Source organism: Manacus vitellinus, unplaced genomic scaffold, assembly GCF_001715985.3.
Source record: "Manacus vitellinus isolate BGI_N305 unplaced genomic scaffold, ASM171598v3 scaffold_8_pilon, whole genome shotgun sequence".
Classification (NCBI taxonomy): domain Eukaryota; kingdom Metazoa; phylum Chordata; class Aves; order Passeriformes; family Pipridae; genus Manacus; species Manacus vitellinus.
The window spans coordinates 3,242,098-3,254,308 of record NW_021940864.1 but is presented as its reverse complement, the minus strand read 5'-3'; the positions used below and the strand labels follow the sequence as shown (position 1 = coordinate 3,254,308).

The 12,211-nt window shown below is 38.2% G+C and overlaps 1 protein-coding gene across 5 annotated transcripts; it reads right to left on the bottom strand.

Annotated features, from left to right (window-relative positions):
• Positions 1–607: 607 nt before the first annotated feature.
• YPEL5 (yippee like 5) lies at positions 608–10,115 on the bottom strand. Of its 5 annotated transcripts, none has more exons than XM_018085228.1 (5): positions 9,867–10,115; positions 9,700–9,764; positions 9,307–9,529; positions 4,411–4,583; positions 608–2,766 (listed from the first exon to the last, which is right to left on the bottom strand). In XM_018085228.1, exons 4-5 carry the CDS (start codon positions 4,549–4,551, stop codon positions 2,542–2,544), a joined length of 366 nt encoding a protein of 121 aa, XP_017940717.1. In that variant the 5' UTR covers positions 4,552–4,583; positions 9,307–9,529; positions 9,700–9,764; positions 9,867–10,115; the 3' UTR covers positions 608–2,541. The 5 variants fall into 5 exon arrangements, with proteins under 5 accessions (XP_017940717.1, XP_017940719.1, XP_017940718.1 ...); XM_018085230.1 differs by having other exon boundaries at positions 9,373–9,529; XM_018085229.1 differs by having other exon boundaries at positions 9,700–9,759.
• Between the last annotated feature and the right edge of the window lie 2,096 nt (positions 10,116–12,211).

The following is a 12,211-nucleotide window of genomic DNA, read 5'->3' as shown; positions in this document are numbered from 1 at the left end:
TTTTCCAAATCAAAGACTATGTGAAAAGTAATCTTTAACATCTTACACTTTTACCAAAATGAAGATATATTAATATAAGTTAGAACAAGCTCCCCAGGCCCCATTACATCAACAGAATGATTTTCACCTTACTCTTCACCTACACACTTAGAAGTTGATCAGCTGCTAGCAAGCTTCTGCCTAACATTTGAGCTTAAAGGAAAAAGGTCACAGAACTCCAGATATACAATTTCCAATTCATCAATTCCCAAGTCATTTCAGAAGCCAAAATTTCAAGTTTCTTGCAGAAAGTGGATTTTCGCTTAGCTCTTTTGTCTTTTCAAAGACAGGGAAAGACATTTAGCACCCAGAACTCCATTAAATGAGACATTTCCTGTTTTAATTTTCTCTTTAACAGCAGTAAAATGCTTTGGAGTGTCCAAGTGGCACGAAGCTCTACTTGGCACCTTCCAAAACAAACAGAACACTCTTTTGCCACCTATACAGAGAGGAATGCTCATCAACAGCTTGTCACTGTGCTGCGGAAACTCAACCCAGGGAATGAAAGATGGGTTATGTCATTCGGCAGACAGACTCTATGAAAATAACTCTAAAAGAACAGCAAAGATCAGTTCAGGACAAAACATACTTTATTGTACTGTAATGTCAGAAGTACAAGAAAAGTACTGCAGAGAACCATGCTAATGGCGCTTTTAGGGTCTGTGAAGGACAGGAGTACAAGATAATGGGGTACTACTGTACTCAGTGCAAAAACTGATTCATTTGAGGCACAAGTACACTATTGTTTAAGCAGCTTGATTCAAGCACAGCTCTGGTATGTGATCTACTCTTTTCTTTCTATGTGACAATTCTATAATAAAGCTACTTTTACATGAAAGAGGCAGTAGATTCAAGTCAGGGGTGTCCAAATTGCCACTTGGCAACTAAAAAATTAAGAAAAATACTCTGCATAGTCACCCTCCCCATTTTAGTTTCTGATATGGAGCAGTGGCTAGGGAAGAAAAGTTATTCTGAAATGTCAGAGCCCAGACTTGTTTGGTTGGGTGGGGTTTGCCCCCCTCCTTTTTCTACGTCTGTGGGTAACTTATTTCATGTTGACCACAACTTATCCAATAAGAAAAAAAACACAACTAACTTGTATCTTGGATAAGAAATCATACATATCTAACATTCAAATAAATTTCAGCCCTTGAGATCTTAACTTATGGCTTAAGACACAAAGAAAGTGTTTGGGCACCCTTGAGTTAAGTTACTGAAGAGCATTTTTGCTAAAAAGGCAAGCAAGATCACTGTTTTAAACAGAGCTGACCTCTACAAGAACAAAGCAGGAATCCAAGTCACTAGTTACTACCAGGCTGACACGTACTGCTGCCCAGAAAGATAAAAATGTAACAACACAACGAAAAGGTTCAACAAAGTTGAAAGATAAAGGTTTCAACACCAGAAGCAGCATTTGAAAACAAGCTGTTTAAGTTAATCTTTTCAAGAGATGCGGATTGCATAACTCTAGGCATGAACAAACGTGCTGGCAATCTTCTCCTTTTACACAGCAGCTGTGTTTAACATAGGAAGTTCTGGGTTTAAAGAAAGCTACTTGAAGAAGAATTAAGATTTGCAATTCCCTGTCTACTTAATAAGATTAGTAGAGAAAACGAAAAAAAAAAAAATCCCTACTGAAACAGTAGTTTCTCAGTGGATCCCTATCATTACAAACACAGCTGGATTTGTAAGCAACGCAAGACTAAACAGACAGCTATTATTTTATATTATTACTATGCTCATAAGTTACATCAGTTAAAGTTAAAAAAAGCCAAGCAGTTTTGCCCTATTTCAAGAATGGTTTCCAATCAACACCAGTTTACATGGTGAATGGGACTTCACAAATAAACGAGGAATGGAGACATCTTTGGGTCAAGAATGACAAGAAATAATGGGCTCTGTGCTACCAATCAACCTCAACAAGAATATGGCACACGGGCCAGCCCAAGCCGTACCAACACTGAACCTTTAGCACTCAGCACAAATTCGGATCTCTTTACTTTAGCTAGCAAACCAGTTGAAAAGACTGGGTAAAAAACCCAAAAAAACCTAACTAAAAACTTAAGCCAAAAATTGGAATATACTTTTTTAAAAAAATCTGAAGTTTTAAAATAATTCGATGCTGACATCAGTTTGTGCAAACTAAAAAAAAAACTCACTGAATTTCTCTCTAACAAAAGACAAATCCCCCAAATATTTTCCTTTTAGCCCACTGTATCTGTAGATACAATCTCAAATCTAACAGATGTAAATGAAAGAGAGAAAAAGTTACAGCATCTGCACAACATTCGTTTTACAAACAGTTGCTGGAGGGAAAGTAAAATATAAATGGAATAAAGAAAGGAAGGTTCCATCTGAAATACTCTCACAATCTTTCCCACTCTGTAGTCCATGAATCCGACTCTGATGCTAAGGTGACAGTGTATGTAAGCAGATTTTTTTGTTGATTTTATTATACTTGAGTTTCAATTGAAGAGAACCTGAGAAGAGACTCAGGTCTCTTCAGGAATTGTCAGATGGAACATGCTCCTCAAATCCTTCGCTCTCCCGGACCAATGCTCTTTCCAGGATGACACGGCCCTCCTTGTAGCGCTGGCTGTCTTCAGTGGCAAATTCATAGATCCAACCCAGTTTGCTGTTGCAGTTCTTGCAGCTCACGTCTCGAACCATGTGGCGGCCAGTGAGCATGACCCGATCCTGAACTTCACTGTATTGCAGATTTACCACCTGATACAAACACACAGGGGACAGGGAACAGAAAGGATTAGTCTGCCCAAGGCAAAGCTCCGTAAATGACAATCAACATTTTAAAAGCAGAGAGCCTGTGGCACTGCATGTGAACTGAAAACTGCAGTGATGTAAGTCAACAGCCCTTGAAAATCTCTTTCTTGAGAAAATAACACTATGAAGATATGCTTCACAGGGATGTATAACCCTCACTGTTTAACTGAGAGACATGAAATGCTATGACAAGACATACAAAAGGGCAGAGGACTGTTCAAGTTTGTGTGAGAAACTCCTAGTGAATAGCTTGTAAACTAGTTTATATTAATCCAGTTGTAGCATACCTAACCCATTTCTAGCAGCTGATGTGATCACTCATTCCCAGAACTCAGAACCAAATATTAAAAGAGGTACTTCTTTAAAAATCTTGGGGTGCTTTTGAAATAATTATCTAAGCAAAAGCAAGGCTCAGTGGTTGAAAACACAGGCATGAAACGGGCACCTTTTTTTGAATATATCAGCTGTTTAAAAGATTAGGCAGCAACACCACAAACCCAGGATTTCTTGAAAAGTTGATGTCAGAACTATATCCAAACTGCTGATATGAGATAGTATTCTAAAAGAGGGGACTGCACTGCCTTCTCAGCTTTCCACCTGCCTGTGCTTGTTCTCTCTGCTTCAGATGTAAGGCTCTGACTGCAGAAATGCAAAAGTCAAACTTCTGTGATTAAACCCCAATATCTAACACCAGAAAAATCTGAACTCTTGGATGCAGTGCTTACTGAATGAGAAAGAAAACAGATCCACAGCTCTTTTCTCGCTATGCAGCCTAACGCTTACATGTAAGTGCTACTGACAGGATTCAGCATATCAGAAATCCCAGGGCCAAGCACAGCTAAGCAAAGACATTACTGACACCTCTCTCAACCCTGCCCATGGCTAAATGGCTTTCAAGAAAAAAAACAAAACCACAATACACCAATGATTATATGACCAGGAACTTTGCAAGAAAGCAAAGGACAATAACAATTTTTTCAGGGAGCCTGATGGACAAGTCTATATGGAAGGGCTAATAAATAAATATTACAATTCACTCAAAAGTTATGACTTGCGTATTTTAATCTGTTGAATTTGATCAATTAAAAATGTATTAAACTAAAAAACACTATTACTGCCTGTAAAAGAGACTGTGGTTCACATTAGTTGTCAGAATACTGTTAGCTTAAATGCATTCTAGAAGTTAAATAGAATAGTTTTTAGACTTTTTTTTTAACTAAGTAAAAGTACAAATGCCTTTGAAACTTTCTGATAGACACAAGATACTTTCAGAGTGAATTTGAGGTTCACATTACAAAAGTTTCCAAAGTTAAAACTCTATACATTTTGGCATGATGCCTCCACATACACAATCCTCTTTACAGTCTTTCAATATTGCAGATAAACTAATTTAGATAGTTTATCATCAATAGTAAATGTCTCCCTTGACTTCAAAGACAGTTGAATAGAACAAAATAAAAATTAAAGAAATTAAAATAGTAATTACACAACACTTTAGCCAAGAAGTTTTTGGCTTCTCTGATGACACTGACATCCCACAAACTCATTTTTCAGAAGTAAATGGCAGCTCCTCCTCAGCTTCTTACCAACCTTGTTAAAAAGAAAGGCTCTTCCTGTGGCGCCGGTGAAACGAGTGGAGATGAGTTCGGAGCGGTTGGTCAGAATCGTGTCGCAGTTTGCACAGGAGAACAGGCGAGTGCCACCGATGTGATCCAGAAAAATTCTTCCCATTTTTAGAACTGATGTAAGTTTACACTCAAGACCTGAAAGCAAAAGAAAAGATCATGTACATGTAAAAAAAAGGCACAGTAGGAAAAAAAAAATAACCCCCCCCCCAACACCCTACATATGGCAGAATATTCTGCAAACCAAATCAGGTAATGATTGCAGGGGGTTCTTCTTTCACAGGTGAGTTACTAAACTCACAGTCGGCCTTCACCTTCTCTCAATTAAGACAAGTTCTTTCCCAAAGTGACCATCTTACAATAAGATGACCTAGATACAAACTAATTACATTAATGGAGAAAAACGTGAACCACGAATGGAAACCTTTAAAATATAGTTCAGACATTTACAGACCCTCTACTCGACCCTACAGTTCTTCAGAACCTTCTACTTCCTTTAGTATTAAAATTCCATTCCACTATATTCCCAACAACTTGCTCATCTTAGTGAGCACTGGGAAATGTAGCACTGAGAAGCACTGACACTGAGTCACCAATTATAGCTTAATTTTCCCATGTCACCCCCACGCCCTCCCCCCCTTTTAAAAAATATATATTTATTTTGTCACTTCCCCTAAGCTTTGCATAATTTATGACACACAATCACACAACACCACCACCCAGAATGCTGGTATAGCAGCCTGTCTGCTGCACTTGACTTGACACTGGTTTCATACGCATACCAACATAGGAAAGGTTTGGATGCTATTTCACGTAATAAACAATCCATCCAGTCTTTACACCAGACAGTATCATATACAAATATTTAAAACTGTCTAATCTAAATACAAAATTCTGTGTCATCCAAGATACTTTCAAAGCTTCATAATTAAAATACCCAAGCAACTCCAATGAGCCAAAAAAAAAAAAAAGAGAGTTTAGGAAGTCTAGAGCAGCAGATCTGCAGTACTTGACAATTCAGCCTCTTCACTGCTCGGGAAAATTAAAGTGTCTCACCAACTTTATACCAACTAACATAAACTACTCATAGTTAACTAGTGAGTAGGCACAGCACACACCAGCTGAAAACTTAAATCACGAAGGATGATGTAACATGACAAACGAATTAAATGATGATGTTATTTCCCTTTCAACTGCAGAAGTTTTATGACTAAACACCTATAGTTAAACGCGTTAAATGTAACTCCATTTATGCTTCAGATGTGGAATCAGAAAAGTGTATTGTCTCTGCTTTTGTCATGCACAGAAACGCAAAGTAAATCTGACACACTGCATTATTAAAGTTGTGTGGGCTTTACTTTTCAGAGCAGCAGATACTGTGCTGTTCATAGAGAAATTAATCAAATTTTGTACTCATCAAGTTGAATATTCTAAATCAAATGCCTTTAAGAAGTGCAAATACCTAAATTAAACTCATTTCAAGTCTTAAGGGATCAGTTTCTTAAAGTTTCCTCTGACATGCAAAAAGCAAATGGACTAAAACATGCACCTAAACACACAAAATTTAGCACACTGTTTTTAAACATAAAAATCAGAAGTCACTGACATAATGAGTTTTTTTCCAATTGCTTTATTTCACCACTTTGTTTTCGTACAATGTGCAGCAGCAAAAAGGGTTCCTAAACTGAACAGAGTGATTTTAGCACAGGTTCCTTACAAGCATATTTTTCAAGTCACTATTAATCTTCTGTATCCCATCTGAAGGATACATAAAAATTCAAAGCAATGGAATGATTCTTTCCTTTAAGGGTGATATAATACCAATATCTCTTCTTCAAAAGATAAATAAAGCAGGTCTTGAGTCTGACAAAAATATTTCATAGACTCAGCTGAGTGTTAGAGGTGTGACTCCCTGTGACTCAAAATACAGAAAGCATTTTCATTAGATTTCTCTAAGCATTATACCTTTCTAATACTCCTTTATCTTTCCTAGCAAGCAAAGGCAAAAGAAAAAATTAAAATGTGAATGGTGACAGAATGAAGGAAAATCAACAGACAATAAGTGTGAATAAACAAGTATCAGTCAAAGTCTCCAGCCAGAAGAAACCACAAATACAAGCAATAAAGGCAATTGTAACAGATATGCCCATAAGGCACTTGGCCTAGCTCCATGTGCCATCCTTACTAATTTTGGATAATGTCGTATTTGTGCTGATTGTGTTGTGGATTAAAAACAATTAACTGATCATAAGTTACTGTAAATGTGGAATCAGCATCCAAAGGCATATTTCTTTCAGGGTAAACAAAAAGCTTAGCCTGTCAGTATTTTTAGAAGCTAATGTAAAATAATTCCAAACTCATCCCTCTCATACCAAGAGCAACGCAAACACTAAGCTGGGTGACCAGAACTGATCCATTACACAGACTGCCCTTGCACAGCATGCCATTTTGAAAAATGCATCTAAACACTTAAAATGCAAGTACATCACCTACCTAAAATCATACCTCAGGTTACTGCACTTAGAAAAGCAGTAACCCAGAGACACTAAAAATTAAATTTAAATACTTCAGAAGGGAGTACGAGCATAATTCTTGCAAGGAGAATTGCTTTGACTTAGGAGTCAAAGCAACAAACAAATGTATTACCTCTGGATATGGCACTATGCATGGACTGAAGTGTTGAGTCCTGAAGATACCGAACGTTTAAATAAAAGCAAAACTATAATCGAAGATTTAAGGCTGAAAAACCTGCCCAGTAACACAAGGCCTAAAATCTTCAATTATTTATGTTACCCCAAAGAGCTAAAAGTTACCTCACCAAGTATCTAAATGAGAAATAAACTTGCAATAAGACATGGATCCCAACAGAAAGAAGAAGTTAGATGCATTTGATGGTAGCACAAGGCTGTGAGAATTCAGACTGAAGTCACAGCAGAATCTAACAAACCAACTGGTACCAACATTTCTTCAGAATACAGTGCATAAGAAAATGTATATTCTTGAAAACAATATACATTTTAAAATTTAGAAAATTGCATTCTACCATCAGCATTATAACAGTCAAAACAATGTAGATTTTGCATATTTTTCTTAAGAAACTGTTAAAATACTGTAATCTTAATAGAATGTCTAACTTTTAAAAAATAACCTCTGCACTTAACTACCACCTGGTAGACTTCAGTCAACATAATGTAGCACTCTACAGCTACCTCAGTCCTTAGTTTTGATTGCTACAGGATTTCAATGAATCCATAAGGGTCCAGCTGCAGTGCTGTAAAACTAGTCACCTTAAGTCTTCATGGTACTGCTCACAGTAGTAAAAAGGAGGAAAAAATTACAAAATGACTACTAGTCATTTGCAGCCTTCAAATGCCACACTTGATCACGAACTTTCTAAATAAGCTGGAAATTTTGCCTTTTCCTCTCCTACAATATCAAAAAGTTAATTTCAACTTGGAATCATTTCATGCTCTCCCCTCCCGTTTCCACCCCCCGCCCCCAGCTAAAAACATAATGTTCACTTATCGGATGAAATCAGAAGATACTTGCTGTGGATAAAGACTCTTCCCTCCTTATGTAAGGATCCTGAATCCTGTAGGGTATACTCACTGTGCACAGGAAAAAAACATAATAGCACAACAGAACAAGGGAAAGCAATTTTCCATTGCTCTCAGGCTCCTGTCCCTTACATACAGAAGTGGTGTGTATGAAGTCACCCAAGATAACTGTAATTTTTTTTCCTATAGTTTCACTACCCATGTAAAAGGTGCAGGCGTCTATTTATGTTCACACATACATAAATGATCTGAAAAAGCCACTTATAGGCAGCTTCTATAGGCAGTGGGAGGGCTCTCTTAAATGAAGAGAAGTCAAAGAATTGTGAAACATTAAAGCATTTCTAAAGCTTAAGATCCTCCAAATAGGGGGAGGAAAATGCATTAAGTGCATTTACCCATTTCACTCTCTACACTTAAAAACAGGGAAAATAACTTCCATTGAATCAGAGAGCCAGTCAAGTCCTTTATTGCTATTTACAGCCCCAGAAAGTGACCCTACTGTATCATGCCAATTCCATCATGCTACTAGCAGAATTTTCCGAAGCAGTGGACAGGAATCTTGGTTATTCACAAAACCAAATGTGGAAGAAAGAACAGATTTTTTTGGCCTATGATTTAATTTTTAAAATCAGCTAAGCATTCTTCGTTGGGTGTGTATCAGTGATGAAGTTCTAATGATTCTGCCTTCATGCAAATTACCAAACACAAGTCATAATATTAAACACAAATTGTAATAGTAAATTAATGGCTGCAATGTAAAAAAGGAAGTCTAACTTTCACTAATGGGATATATATCTATCACTTCTCAAATGTCCACAGTTCCAAGACACGTGTACTTTTGTGAACTGAGAGATGATGACACTGTGTCAATATTCAGCACCCAGACCACCACTATCAACCTGCATTCTTGAGAGGACCTTTAGGAGAACAATCAATGATAGCTCACATTACCTATCTAGCCAGGCTTGTTGACAGTGCATTATTTTGACAGTACATTATTCTGACAATACAAACCTTAACACTACTTGTTAATCATACTGTGAATCACTTCCTCCCTGCATGCCTCTCCCAGTGAGTGCATGGACAGACAGGAAACACAGGCACTGTGGCTGAGTGCTATAATATGTATTCCTAGAGCAGTAGCTCCCAAACTTCCACCTCTCAATGTTGATTTCAGCAACACTGAGCAACAGTTGTCAAAAGAGCTGACATTCAACAGCTTAAATTTGGCTGCTGTCTGCACACAGACCTGAAACCACCTGAAGCACTACTTGGTTGGTATTTGTTCTACCTAATCTACCTACCTTCATAAGCAATGATGAACCAAAAAGTAACATGAAGAATTATTTATTAACATTTTTAAAACTAACAGTCAGTGTTTTCTCATCCTAGAATGCATCTCTTGAAGCCACAGGACCATCAACACTTGGGAGAGCCAGCAGGCACTTTCTATATACACACTGGAATGTGGATATTTCACAGGAGGAGCCTCAGTGTTGCTTCAGCACCATCTACTGCGTCTCAGATCTACAACAGAGAACAGCTTCTAGTTAAAGGACAAAAAACTGACAGCCTGTCTTCCACCATTTCACCAACTAAAAACTTTTTCCTTTGTGATCAAATAAGCACTCTTTACCCCATGAAACAGGGTCGTGCACTTCCCTAGGCACAGTGTAACATTCTCAAGGTGTACTTACTCTGGAATCAGGCTGAAACTTCATCGTCGCATCTCAGGAACCGGGCTTAAGCTTCCTCTTCTCGTCTCAGAGATGGACAAAAGAGGGAAAAGAGTTCTTAGCAGAGCTACACAAGGCCACACATTGAAGTATCATTGGGTAAGCAAAAAATAAAACTTGCTCCCTACCTTCCCAGGTTTCCGCTGCTCACAGGTGGGGGTGCATCTGAAAACACACACGTGGTCAGTCTCTTAGGAGGTCTGAGATTCAACTCTGCCACCAACTTCTGAGGCTGTCAAAGTTAGCAGGGCCTGGCCTCTGCCTACATGCAGAATTGAAACCACCACATGTAGCCAAATTCGAAGAGAGAAAGTGAGTTGGAACAGTATGCTGTGCTCATTAGAACCATCCAGCTACTGTAGCAAACTGTAAAAGGAATGTAATACAGTCCAATGACTGAAGAGGCTTTGGCAAAGCAATGAACAAGCTGCCTTGCAGGATGCAAGTGCAAGTTGCAGTAGTGTCATTTTGTATTGCAAGTTGCAGTTGCGTAATTTTCTATTGCAAAGTGGCTTTTTTTCTGGGTAAGGTGAACGCTGTGTTGGGATACTGGCATTTAAATACATTAACATTATATTGGTGCACGCAAACACTAATAGAGGGCAGTTTGTTTCAATTTTACAAAGAGCAGAGCCACACAGATGGGTGCTTGTTTCTCATACAGACCCTATATCTCAGCATCTCCCACAGAGTAACTTACACCCTCACAAAACTCTTGCTAGATAACATAATAAAGTATTAGTTGACAAACGGCATCAGACTCAGATTAATTTTCTTTCCACTACACCGAGTCCAAATGCAGCAACTATTCCTGTTTCCATGTTTCTTTTCCCCTTTCTTCTTCCCCTTCCCTTCCTGTCTCCCTTTTCCCCTTCCAATTCTTCCACAGTTTTTAAGAAAGCTGTATTTCTTCGTTTTGTAATAAATTTATTGTTATACTAATTAGGCAGCTGAGACAACTTCCTAATCCATTCTGCAACTTTCAGAAAGCTAAACTAATTTCGATTTCCTGTTTTCACTGGTCTTAGCGCTGAAATGATATAAAATTTCACCCAAAGATATTACTGGTTTCACTAAAAAAAAAATCCAATAAACAACCTTTAAAGAAATAGTGTAAAGTCAACTATCATCCAGACTTTCAAACAAACTATGTACAAGTGGCAGAAAAGGTGCTAGTATGCTAAGTGCACCTCAATAAGAAATTTTTATATTAACAGAAAAAACTCCTAAACATAGGTAAAGCCTCCAAAACTAGAAAGAGCCTTGCTAACAAACAAACATCCACAATGCCCAGGCATTTCACCTACCCATTTAACAAAGCATTTTTAAGTTAAATCTTGCTTAGGGGAATTAGTATTTCAGCAAGAGCTGGGCAACTCAAGATTTCAACACAGGTCAAATGACAAACACGAACCAATGACTTAAGTTTGACACCACCACTTCAAGCTCGTGATGATTACCAGCAGAGAGAATGTTAAATACACATACATAAATACGTGTACACGTGTACAATTCTCAGTCTGAGACAAGTAACAAATCAGGCCTGTTCTTGTCATATTCTCTACTGGGCTTCGAGGTACAGTTTCTGTAGTCCTCACACACTTCGCAGCCCCACCTGAAACTCACTCATCATCATTATTAAAATCTATATATAAACAACAAGGTCTGCACCTCTAAGTCAAACGCTTCCGCAACTACGGAAGTGAAAGTAACAGATGACAGAAGCCCCCGAATAGTATTTTTACAGACTAACATTAGAAAAAGAGAGCAGCACTTAAAAACAGACAGTTTTGTTTGTCACAAACATGACTTGAACTCAGCTATCCAGAACGACTCTATACATAAAAGCATTACATATATAGCAGCTATATATAGTCACGTGAGGGAATGTTTACAACTACAGAGCAAGTTCCCTTCCTTTCTGCCATCAGTCACAAACATCAGTTACGTTAATGGTTAATCTATTGCCATTATTTGCTAACATCAACAGCTGCTCTGCGACACTTTCGGAAGAGCCCTGCCCTGTGTTTCTCTCTCAGAAGACAGTGTGTACTTGCTTCGTTGTTCCCTCAACCTAACCCTGACACCAAGTTTATTGTTTAAAGAAACTAAAAGCAAATAATTTATTAAATTCTACGACTGTATCAGTCCAAAGGACGGCCTTTATTCTTAAATAAACACGCTGGATTAATCTAATCTGTATCTGCTTGCACAGTAGAGCTAAGGGCTGTGCACAGAGTAACAAATGAACTAGACAGACAACAGTCTTCGCCTTCCTTTTTGCTTGGACTTAGAACCTTTCTGAGAGGTTTTCCAGAGCGGAAAAGCCCTTGCAAAATATTTCAGCTCCCTGGGAATCCATACTTCCACGGGGAAAAAACCCAACCCAGCGCTGACAGGCAAAGCCGCCTCACTGCTAGGCGAGTCGCGAGCACCTCCATAAAGCAAACCATCACCACCACCGCCGGATTCC

Bases quoted from the DNA above. Each gene is read 5' to 3' on its own strand.
- YPEL5 (XM_018085228.1), bottom strand. From the start codon at position 4,551: ATGGGAAGAATTTTTCTGGATCACATCGGTGGCACTCGCCTGTTCTCC. The intron at 2,767-4,410 runs GTTGGTAAGAAG...TGTTTGTATCAG, and splicing joins GAGCCTTTCTTTTTAACAAG to GTGGTAAATCTGCAATACAG.